The 15316-nt window shown below is 45.4% G+C and overlaps 1 protein-coding gene across 4 annotated transcripts in view; it reads left to right on the top strand.

The window, feature by feature from the left end:
- NXPH4 (neurexophilin 4) overlaps positions 1 to 4531 on the top strand; it is a 90770-nt gene extending 86239 nt beyond the window's left edge. For 3 of the 4 annotated variants that reach the window (XM_083599814.1, XM_083599813.1, XM_083599811.1), the window contains exon 2: positions 78 to 4531. In XM_083599814.1, coding sequence (XP_083455940.1) covers positions 126 to 833 — 708 coding nt within the window. In that variant the 5' untranslated portion in view covers positions 78 to 125 and the 3' untranslated portion in view covers positions 834 to 4531. The remainder of the gene's footprint in view (positions 1 to 77) is intronic. The other variant, XM_083599812.1, reaches the window with a different exon arrangement.
- The last annotated feature ends 10785 nt before the right edge of the window (positions 4532 to 15316 follow it).

Here is a 15316-nt window from a genome sequence, read left to right as displayed (position 1 = left end):
GCACCATGAGTACATGAAGGATCTCAGAGCACACCTGTTTTAACCCAAATTCCCTATTTTCTCTACCTCTTTGATAGGTTGCGTGTGTGAAAGGCCATGTGACCAAGACCCTGAACTACCTGGAGATGAGTCCCTCAAGTGTCTTGAAGGGCACTGCTTTGAAACCTCACCCGCTCAACCCTGCTCGAATATTTTCCAGTGAGCCATCCAAAGCCAAGCTGGACCCATACAGTGGTGCCCTGAGTCCCTGGGACTGGACCAAGAACCAGACGGCCATGGAGCACTTCAACCAGCGAGCTAAGAGGAAGCCCTCCATGAAGGCGGGCCGAACCAAGAAGATCTTTGGCTGGGGTGACTTCTATTTCAACATCAAGACCCTGAAGTTCAGCCTGCTGGTGACAGGCAAGATCGTGGATCATATAAATGGCACCTTCAGCGTCTACTTTCGTCACAACTCCTCCAGCCTGGGCAATGTCTCCGTGAGCATTGTGCCACCCACCAAGGTAGTTGAGTTTGATGTACTGGTTCCCCCTATCCAAGCCCAGCACCTTCACCCTCAGCAGTCCACTTTAGCTGAGCCCAAGGAACCCAAGACCTTCAACTGTCATGTGGAATATGAGAAGACCAACCGGGCACGCAAGAACAAGCCTTGCCTCTATGACCCTTCTAAGATCTGCTTCACCGAGCACACGCAGAGCCACGCCGCTTGGCTGTGTGCCAAGCCCTTCAAGGTCATCTGCATCTTCATCTCCTTCTTCAGCATCGACTACAAGCTGGTCCAGAAGGTCTGTCCAGATTACAACTTCCAGAACGAGAACCCCTACTTTGGCTGATGAGGGGGGAAGACTTTGGGAGGGGGGACTGTGCAGAGGGGTGTTAAGTAAGTTGCACTCTTTTTATCAGGACAGGAATTGGAAGAACTTTGGCTGGCAGTGAAAGAAACAGGAGAGCCCCCCCCCCCCGATGCTTAGTGAGAGAAGGATGGCCGGTTCTGAACAGGAACTGGATTCTGCTCCATCTCATAAGGCATTCCCTTCCCAGTGGCCACTAAACTTCCCAGGACTTTAGGAAAATAGAAACTGGCCCAAAGGACACTGTTGCTTTTGCTCCCCACTGTACCCCCTTTCCGATGCTGTTTGGGTCATCTCAAGGGAATTCCCAGCAATATGAAGAAATGGCTTGCTGTGGCTTTCATCTCTTTTGTGCATAAATGGACCCTGCTGCTTCTGTGGGGCTGTAACACTGACTTATCTGAGAATGTCTTTCAGGATCATGCCTCCCATCTGGAATATAAGGTTCTGGTAGCAGCCAAAGGTCCCTCTGTGCATTTCTCTGTTTCTCTTCTCCTTGGACTGAGCCACAAATTGTCAGCTGAGTTGCTACTGAAGCTATTCATTGACCTGCCTGGGATTGTGGAAAAAGCATATTAACCCACAGTGCCAACTCACCTCTTGCCAGATGCTCTACAATGGAAAGGACCAACAGAGGGCAGAAATTGCCAAACTCGGGAGCTTCTCTGTTCATATAATACAGGAATGTAATGTGCAATGGATCAATCATGTTAAATTGGGAGGGAGAGTGAGAATGTGTGTCAGCTGGAGTTAAGCTGAATGTAAACAGGGAGATTGGGGTTCGGTGGGTGAGATCATGTCAGAACACGGGGTTTGCATGAGAAACTGAAAGATTGGGAGGCGCATAAGAACACATTGATGCAACCGGGACTGTAACATTTCAGTGTGCGCACGTGCACGTCTCTCTCTCTCTCTGTGTGTGTGTGTGTGTAAGTGGAACTTTATGTTCATAGCAGAAGCCTGAGTTGAGTGTTAGTAGAAATTCAAATGAAATTCTATTAAGGACTGTGAGAGTCAACCGAAACACGTATGTGTGCACAACATAGGAAAGCGTGTGTGAGTGTGTGTGTGTGTGTGTGTGTGTGTGTATACACAGCATGACAGCGAGTAAGGATGTGTGCTACATTAGGTGTGCTCTTTTGGCCTTAATGGCATATGTATTTGCAAATACATTTATTTAAGTCTGTATAACTAGGAATGCATATATGCCACCATGACAGTAATGAAGTGTGTGTGTTTTAATTAGGGCTGCAAGCATTCATTGATTTATTCTGCAGATTGATCAACTAGAGCTTTAATCTCAGATTAAAATTTGTCCCCTTTGATTGAGTGGCAGGGCTAAGACTGAGTGGCACACGGCTGCTCAGTCCTTGCAGGTGTAGCAGTTTCCTCTTTCTGCGGATGGGTTTGCTTTCCAGCTGACACCCAGAGTTTGCAGATCTTTTTTCATTTCAGGGTGAAAACCCACTGGGGTTTTCCTGCCAGCTATAAGAAGCACAAAGCAACTAGGGCTGACAGTGCTCATTTGAAAATCACATCAGTTTCTCTTTTAACTCTGGATCTTCCGCAGCACTTACAGGATTTTGAAGTTGTTCCTTTTTGAAGACATTTTGGTTCTGATGACTTTACTGTAACAGTGAATGCTCTGCACAAGAAAGAAAAATGTAAAGGATGATCAATCCTTCTTAATAGTGGTGAGCGGTAGCTTTTGTTGATTAAATTTTAAGCTATCTCACATTTAATAGGAGGCCATGCCTATCCTGCTGTATCATAAAAAGGCACCTGCATTTTTGTGGTTTAGGTAAGGTACAGATTTATTTAAAGACAATTGACAACCCTACTTTCAATATATTCATATATTTCAGTGTAAAGATTTCGTTAAAGGGTATGAAGAGACATTTGAGTTTGCATATGTAAGTATGAGTGTGTGCTATCAGGAATCTGAATGCTTGAGTAAGGAGTGTCCGTATAAATCAGTGGCAGCGTAGGTGAGATGGTGTTAACAGGAGTCTGCATGTGATTGCATGTGCTGGTGGGGTGTGAGAGAGAAATTGGCTTACTAAGCTGTATGGGAGGGAGAGAACAGATTCATTTTTTGTAAGAATGTATGGCTGGGCTTGCTTACATGAGTCTTCTAGAGCAGTTACTTTGAAAGCAATTTCTGCAATGCTCCTGCGCTCCCCTGCTCCCTCTTGCACATGGTATGTCTAGAGGACTTTGGGTGTTCCATGAGAGGCTAGTCTATTGTCTGTTCTGGCTTCAGAGGGGTGGGTAGACTCTAGTAATATTGCAACTACTTCTAACATTCTGGCTCAGTGATGCTCTGAATTCCCTTGATTCCTTCCTCTTCCTCAGCCTCTCCCTTCCACCCATGGCCCTTGCAAGAATTACAAAGGGTTTCAAGTTGGTTTTTAGCGGTTGCCACATGCCAGGTATAGAAATGAAGAGGGGAAATTATATGCTTTTTTTTTTTTACAATCAGTATTGTTGGTTGGTTGGTTAGTTTGTTGGTTAGTTAACAGCAAAACAGTAATATACGTGTGGCTCTTCAGGTTTGAATGCATACAGTAAAAAGCAACTACAAAGTAAGGAACAATTTAATTGTGTGCTGCCATTACAAAATCAGACAGTTGGAATATTTTCTGATGTACAACTTCAAAAACATTTATTGTCATTAAGACAGTCATTTATTCATTTTTAAAAGCAACGTGAGTCAAGTACTAGTAAAAGAAGTATGGCAATACCATATGGTTCAGTCATTTCTGGACTATGACATTTGTTAAAATGTTTGAGTGCTCCCTCCTGCAAACAAACATTCAGCTTGCATGTGAGGAAGGAGCCTACCTATCTCTCTGTCATGCTAGCTTTCTACATGTTGGTTTGGGGTTATGGTTTGGCTTGGTTTTAACAAGGGCATTCAGACATTCATTCCTCCCCCTACATTCTGAAGTAGTGCAGTTCTAGGAAGGCAGTATCACCTGATGCTTCCAAATGTGCAGTTCAGCTGCAAGAGCTTAAACACCAGAGATGAAACTTTAGATTGCTTTTCAAAATTGCAAATCAAATCTGAGGACAAAATGTGACTCATTGGAGAGTGGCCTGAATTTTAACTTGCACCTTTTTATGTGAAGGTAGCTTTGACTGAGAATAAGTCACTCTGCCTTCACCTAAAAACAACTTTGTTTCCATGAGTGAAGGACATGTGACACACATCCAGCCAGTTGTGGAATATGTTAGGCAAGCTGCATCGTGATGCATTCACACAAATGGTGAATTATGAACTCACACTAACAGCGGGTGATGAATTCAGAAACACAGCCAATTCACATATAACCAAGTGACTGATGTCTTGGGGACCTCTGTGGGTGATGTTTACAAATGAAATAAAAGATTCATGTTGGAATTCATGAGTTGTAGATCATGAATCTAAAGGCTCATCCCAGCTGTAAGGGATCCCACCTGGAATTTGCATGGCCAAATGGTGAATCATCCAGTTCTAGAGGTAGAGGCTGTACCTTCGCTACTCTCCTACTTGTTGCAGGACACGGGTGACACTGTGGTCTAAACCACTGAGCCTCTTGGGCTTGCTGATCGAAAGATAGGCAGTTCGAATCAGCGCGATGATGTGAGCTCCCATTGCTCTGTCCCAGCTCCTGCCAACCTAGCATTTTGAAAGTGCACCAGTGCAAGTAGATAAATAGATTCCACTGTGGCAGGAAAGTAAATGGCATTTCCATGTGCTCTGGCTTCCATCACGGTGTTCCATTGGAATACTGGATGCATCCAACATGCTTTCTTCATTCTTTAAGGCCTGGTTCAGCTCCTCTTGTGGCAGGCTAATTTGCCCTAGCACACAGTTGGCATTCAGTGGTGTATCCTCCCCAGTGTGTATGTGTGTATTGTTATCTTCAGTCATACCTGTTTTGTGTTTTTATGTGCATTTCCGTAAGCATCATTCCAGTCTCACGCTAGTGCAGAAAGAAATCTCCAGTCACTTCCATGTGGACGTACAGCACACACAAGTCCAGCTTCCTGCATGTATACATGTTTGGAACCCACTGCCAATTGCAGCTTCCCAATTGCACATGGCCAAATAGATTCATGAACAATCTTCACACATCATAATGTATACATGGTGGTGCATGCAATCTGTACATTCGAAGGAAAACCTGGGAAGCAATTCTTGGTCATTGCGTCTCAGTCTTGTTTTGTGCGTCCTTTCTCTGTCCATACAAGTTCAGATGGTTGCTCTGTTTAAATTAGGATGCAAAGAACACCTTACAAGGACTCAGATTGTTACGTTACCAAGCCCAGTGCCATGTACTCTGCCCAGCAAAGCATGTGCTCTCCTGCTGAGCTGTGACACTAGTAGGGCTCCTAATGAGGAAATAACGTGAATCACAACTGTTTTCATTTGGAAAGGCCAGGCAGTTTTTAGCCAGTGAAGTAGTGAAGCTTGAAAACACGCCAGCAGCTCTTAATATACTCTTACATCTCTGAACTGTGAAGGAACCAAATATGTTTGTAAATACCTCATTACTTTTTAATCCAGCCTTTAGGGAGGAGGCAGGCAGGGAGGGGGAGGCAGGAGGTGGAAGGCGAGAGGCATGGAGTCCACAGGTGGTTGTGTCATTTGGAGTTTGTACTGCCGTGTACTCGTGTCGTGTATTGGTATGCATAACTATGCCTCTTTCCAAACATGGAGCCAAAGTTTGTATAATCCATTATCAACAGATTTTCTCCATGAACTCAGCCCCCTATTGCAGCTGATGGCATGAGAAGCATCATTATGTGACTCTTTGCTGTCAAGATCCTGTTTCACTGCCTCCATTCATTTCAGGCATCAGATCATACATAGCATCGAATGGCATAAATCCCCACGTCAGTGGCAATTCCTGACCGGTTGCTGGAACGCTACTTGTTTCTGCATCTACTGTTGTGAGAAACACAAAGGGGTGTGTGTGTGTGTGTGCAGATGTCAAGGGTGTGCATGCACATCTATTTGTATGTGTGAGTACGTATGCATGTAGTTGCTAGGTGTGGCAAGGGTATGTGCAGTGTGTATGTGTAATTCAGACAGTACATGGCAGAGGGGACGCGGGTGGCGCTGTGGTCTAAACTTCCAAGCCTCTTGAGTTTGCTGATCGGAAGGTCAGCCGTTCAAATCTGTGTGACAGTGGTGGTGAACTCCCGTTGCTCTGTCCCAGCTCCTGCCAGCCTAGCAGTTCGAAAGCATATCAGCGTGAGTAGATAAATAAGTACCGCTGCAGCGGGAAGGTAAATGGCATTTTCGTGTGCTCTGGCTTCTGTCACGGTGTTCCGTTGCGCCAGGAGCATTTTAGTCATGCTGGCTACATGACCTGGAAAGCTGTCTGTGGACAAACGCTGGCTTCCTCGGCCAGAAAGTGGAGATGTGTGCCACACCCCTTAGTCGCCCTTGACTGGATTAACTGTTCAGGGGTCCTTTACCTTTACCTACATGGCAGAGGTTGCAGGAGTTGGCAGAGGCCGATGAGCTGGTAGGAGGTCTTGCCTGTGAGTGCAGTCTGGGAAATCAGAGACGGGAATTGCGACAACAACTTCTTCTGCCCAGGGACTAGAGAGCTGTGCCTGCAGATGAGGTCAGATTACAGGAAGCTAGAAGGAACTGTCACCACTCCTGGGGAATCACCCCCTGCCCTGCCACCCTCTGGACTATCAGCCATTCATTGTTGTCATTATCTATAGAATGTCTGTATTCTGTGAAGAAGCAACAGGCCACTGGACGACGGGTTGAGAAGGGGGCAGCAGCTAAGTCTACTTCGCCGCGGCAGGGTTGCTCCCTTTGCAGTAGTACAAACCCACACCCTGCCCACCTTTGGCTGCACCCTTGGCCAGGGTGAAGACTTCTTCATATTTTTATATATTTAAATTAAATAAATGAATAAATGAAAAACTGGAGAGAATTCGTTTTTTGGAAAGGGGTGACTTATGAGTGTTGAATGTGACATCACACATGATGGTGATTATCATTATCATCACCATCATTATTATTATTTAGCCTATATATTCCTTAATTGCCAAGGTTCACAAGTATAAAACCAATTACAAAACATGCAAACAAGCATCCATAAAACACACAATGCAAATATACTTTTTATTTTTTTAAATGTTAACGTATCTAGATGTGGTGTTAGGAACATAATGAGCTATGTTACATCATCAGCTCAAGCTATTTGTCCATCTCTCCAAAAACTGGATCTAATTGGACCGGCAGCAACTTGGTCTCAAGGGTTGTCTTTTTGGGGGATGGTCTGTCTTATTCAGCCACTCAACTTCAAGGCACAGGCAAAGAGCTCTCTGGCACTCATTTCAAGACACAAGCAAATGGCTCCCAAATCCATGAACAGGTAAGGAGGGTGGTTGTGTGTGTTTTTACAGGCCTCTGCCATTAGATCTACATTATGCTGGAGCTTTGTTCACAGAGAAGCACAAAGGCTCTGCAAAAAGGTGTGTGTTACATTGTGCAGGCATTGTGGATAAGGATTTGGGGTAGTCTGTGCTTGTCACTTGTTGCAACACAGGAACTAGCCAACCGGTGCACTGCCTATTCCACACAACCATCACATTGCACTGGTTCGCTACAAGAGCTAATGCTTTGAGAGTTCTGGGGGTGGGGGGAGCCTCGCAGCAGATACAAAATGGGAATGGCAATAGAAGTATTTGCAGAAACTCCTCCGATACCCATGCCCCTTTGGTCCTGCTGCTAGGCCATTTTGTTTCCAGAGCTCTGAGGGCCGGATCCAGCCCAGTTGCCTTCTAAATCTGGCCCAGATTTGTCTGGCTACAAAGTAATTGGCATACGCCCTTTCAGAGTTGGTTATATTGGTTGAAACCCTAAACCCAATTAGCTGGAAATATATTTCACTTATATCAGTGGGTCTTAGTTCTAACTAAATATGTTGAGATGGATTCTAGAGCATGGATAGGCAAACTAAGGCCCGGGGGCCGGATCCAGCCCAATCGCCTTCTAAATCCAGCCCGCAGACGGTCCAGGAATCAGCGTGTTTTTACATGAGTAGAATGTGTGCTTTTATTTAGAATGCATCTCTGGGTTATTTGTGGGGCATAGGAATTCGTTCATTCCACCCCCCCCAAAAAATATAGTCCGGCCCCCCACAAGGTCTGAGGGACAGTGGACCAGCCCCCTGCTGAAAAAGTTTGCTGACCCCTGTTCTATACTCAAGTTGTGTGTTAATTGCACTATTAAGCGAGCCACAGTAGTCAATCTTTATTGTTATGATGACAGATCAGTCAGCATTCAGCAGAAAGCACCAGAGGTAGGACAAGAGCAAATCAGATGGAAGACGCCATCATCTGTGAAATGGAAGCCCTGTGCACAAGAAGGTGGTCACTATAGCTACCCTTCAGATATGTTGGCTCTATTCTATAGTAGTTTAACTGCCACAGTTTCCCCCAAAGACTTGTGGGAAATGTGGTTTGGTATTAGAAGAGGGGAGCTGAGAATTCTGTCTCAGAGATCCCTTGCCCATCTCACAGAACTACAGTTCCTGGGGTTCCCTGTGGAGCAGGAATGACTGCAAAGACAGTTTTAAGTTTTGTAGCGCAGCTGTGCCATAAAAATCTGCATCTTGTTTTAAAGTAAAAACACAGCATAAACTTCAGGGGAGAATATAGAAGCCAACAAGCAAGCTTCCCAATTGCTGCTCTGACATATTTTAGTGTGGTGCAATTCTTTTGTGCTTGCAAGATGTTGTCAAATATTAAATATAATGCTTGTGTCAATTCCAAGATCCTCTGTGGTACATATGAGCTTCTCTGTCGCCAAACAGATTCTTGCTGGTCCAATCTTCTTTTCTCTCTTCCAGCATTTCATCAAAAGGAGCTGGCTGTTGTTGCTACCGATTCCTTTTCTCTATGCTCCAGTGGATTCTTTTCACCATGAAACCAAGTGGAACCATCACCAGAAAAGAGTTTGTGTAACCTCTGGCTCTGTGTCACTGATGTGTCCCTAGCTGGGCTAGACCAACCCAGGAGATGAGAAGGGGGTGTGTGCAGTAATTTGTGGGACTTGAGTCCATGGCTAGGTATGCAGGTGCCTCTTCGCATGCTAATCTTTGGCTGTGTACTCACCACACTTTATTCTATAAACAATGGAGACTGAGTCCTCGCTTGTTTCCATGTACTCCACACACAATCAAGATCTGTTGCATATTTTTTGCCCTGAAAGTGGTTTCATTCTGGAAAGAAAAGCTTGTTGCAGGTTGATTCTGCATTGCCCTGCAATGTGCCCATTTGAAAACAGATGAAAACAAATGTTGAGTCCCATTGATGTCGGGTATATCAGTGTCTGTCCAATAACACTGTGGGTAGGCATATGCCAAGACTCAGTCAGCACTTCCTCCTCCATTCATCTTCTAGGGCAGGTGCAGCAGGGGGGAAAGTCCACCTGTGCAATAATGGACATCTGGCTCTGCTCAGACCCCTGGCTTGCTTTTTCAACTCTGACTCCCTGGGACAACTCCTGGTTCTCCTCTGCTACCTCGTGTTCAAGCCTTTAACCAAGACACCATCAATTTTAGAAGTAACACATGCCAATCAATATTCAGTCTGCAGGCTGTACCTGCAAACAGCACACAACTGATCTATCCAGAGCTTTGCAGAAAGGAAGGGTGAGCGTTAATGTGGAATGAGTGTTAATGTGGGATGCACAAAAAGTAGTGACACCTCCAAACATCAGAACATAACATTGGTCCCACTCATAATGCTCATCTCTATTATGAAATGAGTGGCATTTCCGTCCCAAAAAATTATTCTCCAAATTGGAATGTAAACTGGAATTTTTTTGCACATTGTTATAATTCAGCAGATGTACCAAAAGCCTGTTGCTTTCCGTGTTCAAAAGCTACTTTATGTCAATCCCTTTTAATTCTAACTGAAGTTTTCATTGATTGCTGTGAACTATGCCACCAAACCCCTTGTCCAACAAAGCATCATTTCAGTTAGCATTTTCGGTTAGCATTTTCTTTATTTGGCTCCAACCCCCAAAACTCTCCCTTGTTCCTAGGGGTGTTTGTATTGTGGGAAGGGGTGAGTTGTGTTTCCAAGTGGCTCTAAGCCACAGCTGGTGCTGGGAATGACAGTCCTTAAGGCATAATATGGTCTGCAACACATAAGGCCTTTTGGTGCAGCGTTGTTGCAGGACGGCAGAGGCTCCACTGGGGCCCCGACAAGGGAGGCATGGCCTCGGTGCCCTTTCCTATCAGGAGCCGGATCCTGGTCTGCATCCTGCTTTGGCAAAATGGGGATGCAGGCTTTGGACTTGGGCTGTGCCAGGGGGTGGAGCGGGAAAACTTCCTTTGGGTCCGCTTCCTAGCCATTTAAGCATACCTGCCTTTCCTTCATCGGGCTCCTCACCTGCCCACCCTCGGTTTAAGCTGATAGTCAAGGACTTTGCTGTGGTTACGGTGGTCACCGTTTAATGGGGCCAAGTAGGAATTTGTCCACTGGGCAGATTGTCTCCAACCTGGTGGTTTTGCCTACCTCATAGCAATCGTCAGAACTGGGTTGGGCATCGGGTCAATCCGTTGTCTTGGATGGAGGGGAAGTTGTAGTCTGTGCCTGCCCCTCCAAATGCTGGGGTATCTCTTTAAAGGGATCCAGGGGGAGGGGCCAGGGCTGAAGGAACTCCCACAGACGGCAGTCCCTGAGGGGGTCACCCTATTTGATGTAACTCTTAGGAACCCCCACTTGGAGTGACCTACACATCACTTCCGGTGTGCGAGCTTGAAGTATTTTGATTGTCCCATGCCCCAGCCAAACCTCTTTCATCTGTATTCAATAAAGCTGTGGCCTGTTTCGATCCAAACCAATCTTCTTCATATGGGTTGGGGACTGAGGAGCACAACGCCTGGACCTGCAAGCACACCACAACATCTTGAGCCGGGGGAGAGAACTCTCAGAACTCTTACTGAGTATGTGGAGTCATTCCTCAGCCAGTTGCAAATTTACTTGGTGGGAGTTTGTCGATTGCTGTGTGAAAGTGTGTTCAAGTTCCTTCTCAGATCTCCACTGTAGGACACGCCGTGGCCAAGTCCCTTCTGTCTTTTCTAGATTCCCTTGGTCACTTTTCCAGAGTTGCGGTGGTGGCAACATCCTCTTTTTTCTTCTTTCCCCAAACCACCCCTATTCCTCCTGCTTTTTCCTTCAAATCAATGTGCCAGCATTAATCAAAACCTTAGTTTCCCAAGCCCATTAATGATGAGAAACATAACTGTGCAACAAATTAACTACATGTGGAAGGTACTGAGGGACGTCGCTATGAATCTCCCACTGGAATGTCCATCAGACTAGGACAATGTATCCCTGTTCAAAGCCGCACTAGCAGTGACAGATAGAGATGATCTTCCCCCAAATGGCCTCTCTCTCTTGCTCTCTCTTCTCATCATCAGCTCTTGCGCAGCGCTTCTTGCTAGCTGACGCATCACGTGAAATTTATCTTCTTGCTTCCCACCGCGAAAGCTTTATTTCCTGAGCCCAGATGTTTGGTTTTGTTGTTGTTTTAATTAGATTCTGTTCAGTTAGTAGTAGTATTGCCTCAAGCAAGTAAAAAAAGAAGAGGTGGGGGGATTAGAGGAAGGGAAGGAAGAGGGTTGTAGGGAAAGGAGGAGGAAAGGCTAGAAAGGGGGAGGAAACAGCAGTCTCAGTGCAGAGAGCATTCAAGGTGGTGAAGGAGTTATGGATCGCACATCCAGGACCTTTTGCTGGCAGCAGAAGTAGCCCTCAGTAGCCTTCTAATAGTGCTGTTAACTGCATATACACCACAGCAGTGCTCCCCAGATGTAGGCGGACTCCAACTCCCATCAGCCCCAGGCAGCATGGCCAGTTTTCCTGGATGGTGGGAGTTGCAGTCCAGGAACATCAGGAGGGCCATAGGTGACCCATCTGCAGAAGAGGTGCAGCCAGTGGCATGAGCAATGGCAAAGGGGTTGTGGCACCTTTGAGGAGGAGCAGGGTAGCCTGTGGATCTTAAGGCCATAGCTCAGTAGCAGAGCTTCTGCTTTTTGCATGCAGAAGGACCCAGATTTAATCCTGGCATCTTCAGGTAAGGCTGGGAGAGACCCTGTCTGAAACCCTGTAGAGTCACTGCCTGTCATTGTAGACAACACAATGAGGAACAGCTAAGGGAGCTGGGCATGTTTAGCCTGGAGAAGAGGAGGTTAAGGGGTGATATGATAGCCATGTTCAAATATATAAAAGGATGTCACATAGAGGAGGGAGAAAGGTTGTTTTCTGCTGCTCCAGAGAAGCGGACACGGAGCAATGGATCCAAACTACAAGAAAGAAGATTCCACCTAAACATTAGGAAGAACTTCCTGACAGTACGAGCTGTTTGACAGTGGGATTTGCTGCCAAGGAGTGTGGTGGAGTCTCCTTCTTTGGAGGTCTTTAAGCAGAGGCTTGACAACCATGTCAGGAGTGCTCTGATGGTGTTTCCTGCTTGGCAGGGGGTTGGACTCGATGGCCCTTGTGGTCTCTTCCAACTCTATGAGTCTATGATTCTATGATTCTAACACTGAGCAGAATGGTCCTGATGTCTGTTTCTGCCTAAGGGCTAGTCCACACTTAAAAACTTCCCTCTTGTGGCCTCTCCCCACAACACCTACTCACTATGGGCCCTACTAAAGCAAACAGTCTAATTGGGCAACGTCTAAAAGATATTGAGCATCAGAACAACCTGGCCACTATAAGGAAATTCTGCCCTTGGTATGTTCAGTTCCCACCTCTCCATTTTGAATCTCTGGCCCCATATCTGCACAAACTTATTATCCCAAAATACAGACGTGCTTTTACACTTGCAAGACTGGATGTTTTGCCATCTGCAGTACTTGAGGGTCAATTCCAAAAGATCCCACCTGAGAAACGTCTTTGCCCCTGTGGAGATGGTAGCACCAAAACAGTGGCACACGTCCTCCTGTCTTGTACTCTCTACAAAGACCTGAGGAACGAGATCATCACCCCACTCGTACTAACCATCCCAGGGCGCTCAACCACTGCCACAATGGCCTTTCTTCTATCAGATCAAAATGAGGAGATAACAGCAAAGGTTGCTAGGTTCATAGCAGGGGCAATCAGAATAAGGGCCACTAACTGATGGCTGATTCAGGACTTTAAATTGTGCTCTTATATCAAATTTCCTTTTCTGCGTATACTGTAAGGTTTTACTGTTCCCATGGCCATTGGCTAATGCGAATAAAGTTTTATCTTATCTATCTATCTATCTATCTATCTATCTATCTATCTATCTATCTAGTCCACACTTCCATTTGCCCTGCCACTTTCTCCCAGGAAATCCTGCTCTTTACTGCTGAATCAGAGCAAATGTCTACGGGGTTTTCCGTGGATTGGCATTTTCTCTGATTCAGCAGTAAAGAGCAGGTTTTCCCAGGGAGAGCGGCAGGGCAAATGAAAAACGCCTTGGACTCGTACTTTCTAGGCATGGGACAAGCAGTGTGTGGATGAGCCCTAAGGCAGCTTCATCTCTGCACTTCTGCCTGCCTCTCTGGTTTCATTTTGTTCTCCTTGAATTAGTAGTTCAGAGGCAAAACTTCAGGTGTATTTTTAAATAACAGCAACAGCAAAGCCTAAATGCTCCTAAAACAATATTGGGTCTGCATGTGTACTACTGGAGTGCACACTGGAGCATACATGCATCGCTTAATATACAGAACCATGTACATAAGTGATGCAGAGGAGAACCCAGATCACTCACATCTAGAAACAGGAATATATAATAAAGCCTTCAAAGGGTATGAGCTGTGCTTGCAAACTGCCAGTCATATCCTGGTTTAGAAAACGTCAAAGAAGAAGTGAAGACTTGTAGTGCTAGATCACACTGTTCAAATGAAAATGCAAAGCATAAGCCCCCAAGCTGGCATGGATTCCTATAGTTCATTATTAATTATCATTATGTTTTAATGCAAATTAAATATACTTAAAGCAATCTAAAACAATATTTTACTTAATAAAATCAATAAAGAGCAATGAAAACAACAATATTTGCAATTTTCCTACAGGTAATTCCATTTTTTAATTTTTAATTTTGCAGATGTCATCGGCATGGTACATCTTACTTTACAATCTTACGCAGTGATAGATTCTATTTCTTTTTCAATAATGGTTGTTCACATAGACTAATATTTCAGGCTGCAATCCTAATCCCATTTACTTGGATTAAGCCTCACTGAATTCAATAGGACTTCTGAGTAGCAATGTTTAGGATTGTGCTATTAATCATTCTTACATCTGACAGTCTCGCATAAACAAATATGTGTTGGAGATGGTTCCCACCCCCAGCTTCTTTCTTGTTTGTGTAACAAACAAAACCACAGCATAAGTCAAAGCAGTATACAGTGGTGCCTCAGGTTATGAACTTAATTCACTCCGGAGGTCCTTTCTTAACCCGAAACCATTCTTAACCTGAGGCGCGCTTTTGCTAATGGGGCCTCCCGCGGATGCCGCGCTGCTGGCGCACAATTTCCGTTCTCATCCTGGGGCAAAGTTCTCAACCCAAGGTACTACTTCCAGGTTAGCAGAGTTTGTAACCCAAAGCATTTGTAATCCGAGGTACCACTGTATCAGTATTGATCCCTATAGTTGTAGCCTCCTCCTCCTCCCACAGAGAAGTCTGCAAATGTGCCTCCAGTGGTTATAGGAGATAAAACCGAAGACCTTACTGATCACCTCCCTAATTTCAACATCCTGAATTGCTGTTGGGCTGGACTCACTGTTGGCACTCACTTGAAATGCAGCCAGTTCTGGATAAGGTCAGTACAACCAATGATTCAGCAACATCCACTTTGTGTGGGTGTCTCTATGGGAAGCAGAAAGGAGAGGGAGGAAAGCAGAAAGGAGAGGGAGAAAGCAATAACCCAAGTTGGGATGGAGCCAGGGGGGTGTTGGAATTAAAGCCACAACTCTTGCAAGGAATGATCTTTAGTAGCTGGGATATGTTTGTGCAGTAACTACACCATAAAGCACCTTTCATCCTGAACAAGAGACCCCTGGGGCACCTTAGTGTGAATCAAGCAGTGCAAGAACATGAGAGCTGCCAGACAGCATAAGGGCAATGATCCATCTAGCCTGGCATTCAGCTTCTCCAATGGTAATGGAGGCTGGAGAGGAAAGGTCTGAGATGCAACAGGTGGTCTGTCCACTGTGGTTTATACCTGGTATCCAGATGAACTTGAAAATGTAACAAAAGCACATGGGAAGATCTTCACTATTCAAATGCCCTCCAGTGTGGGGGACTTCCTGAAAGCTAGAGCAGTGCTGTGCACCAGGAGCTTCATTTGCAACAGATTGACCCAGACCAGGATGTGTCCCATCTGTGCCAGGGACTCAATGGATGTTTTGTCTGACCATTTACCTAATGGCATTTGATTAATATTTGGAAAGTGCATCAT

Source organism: Podarcis filfolensis (assembly GCF_964270895.1).
Source record: "Podarcis filfolensis genome assembly, chromosome: 2".
NCBI lineage: Eukaryota > Metazoa > Chordata > Lepidosauria > Squamata > Lacertidae > Podarcis > Podarcis filfolensis.
This window is presented reverse-complemented; position numbering and strand designations above follow the sequence as displayed.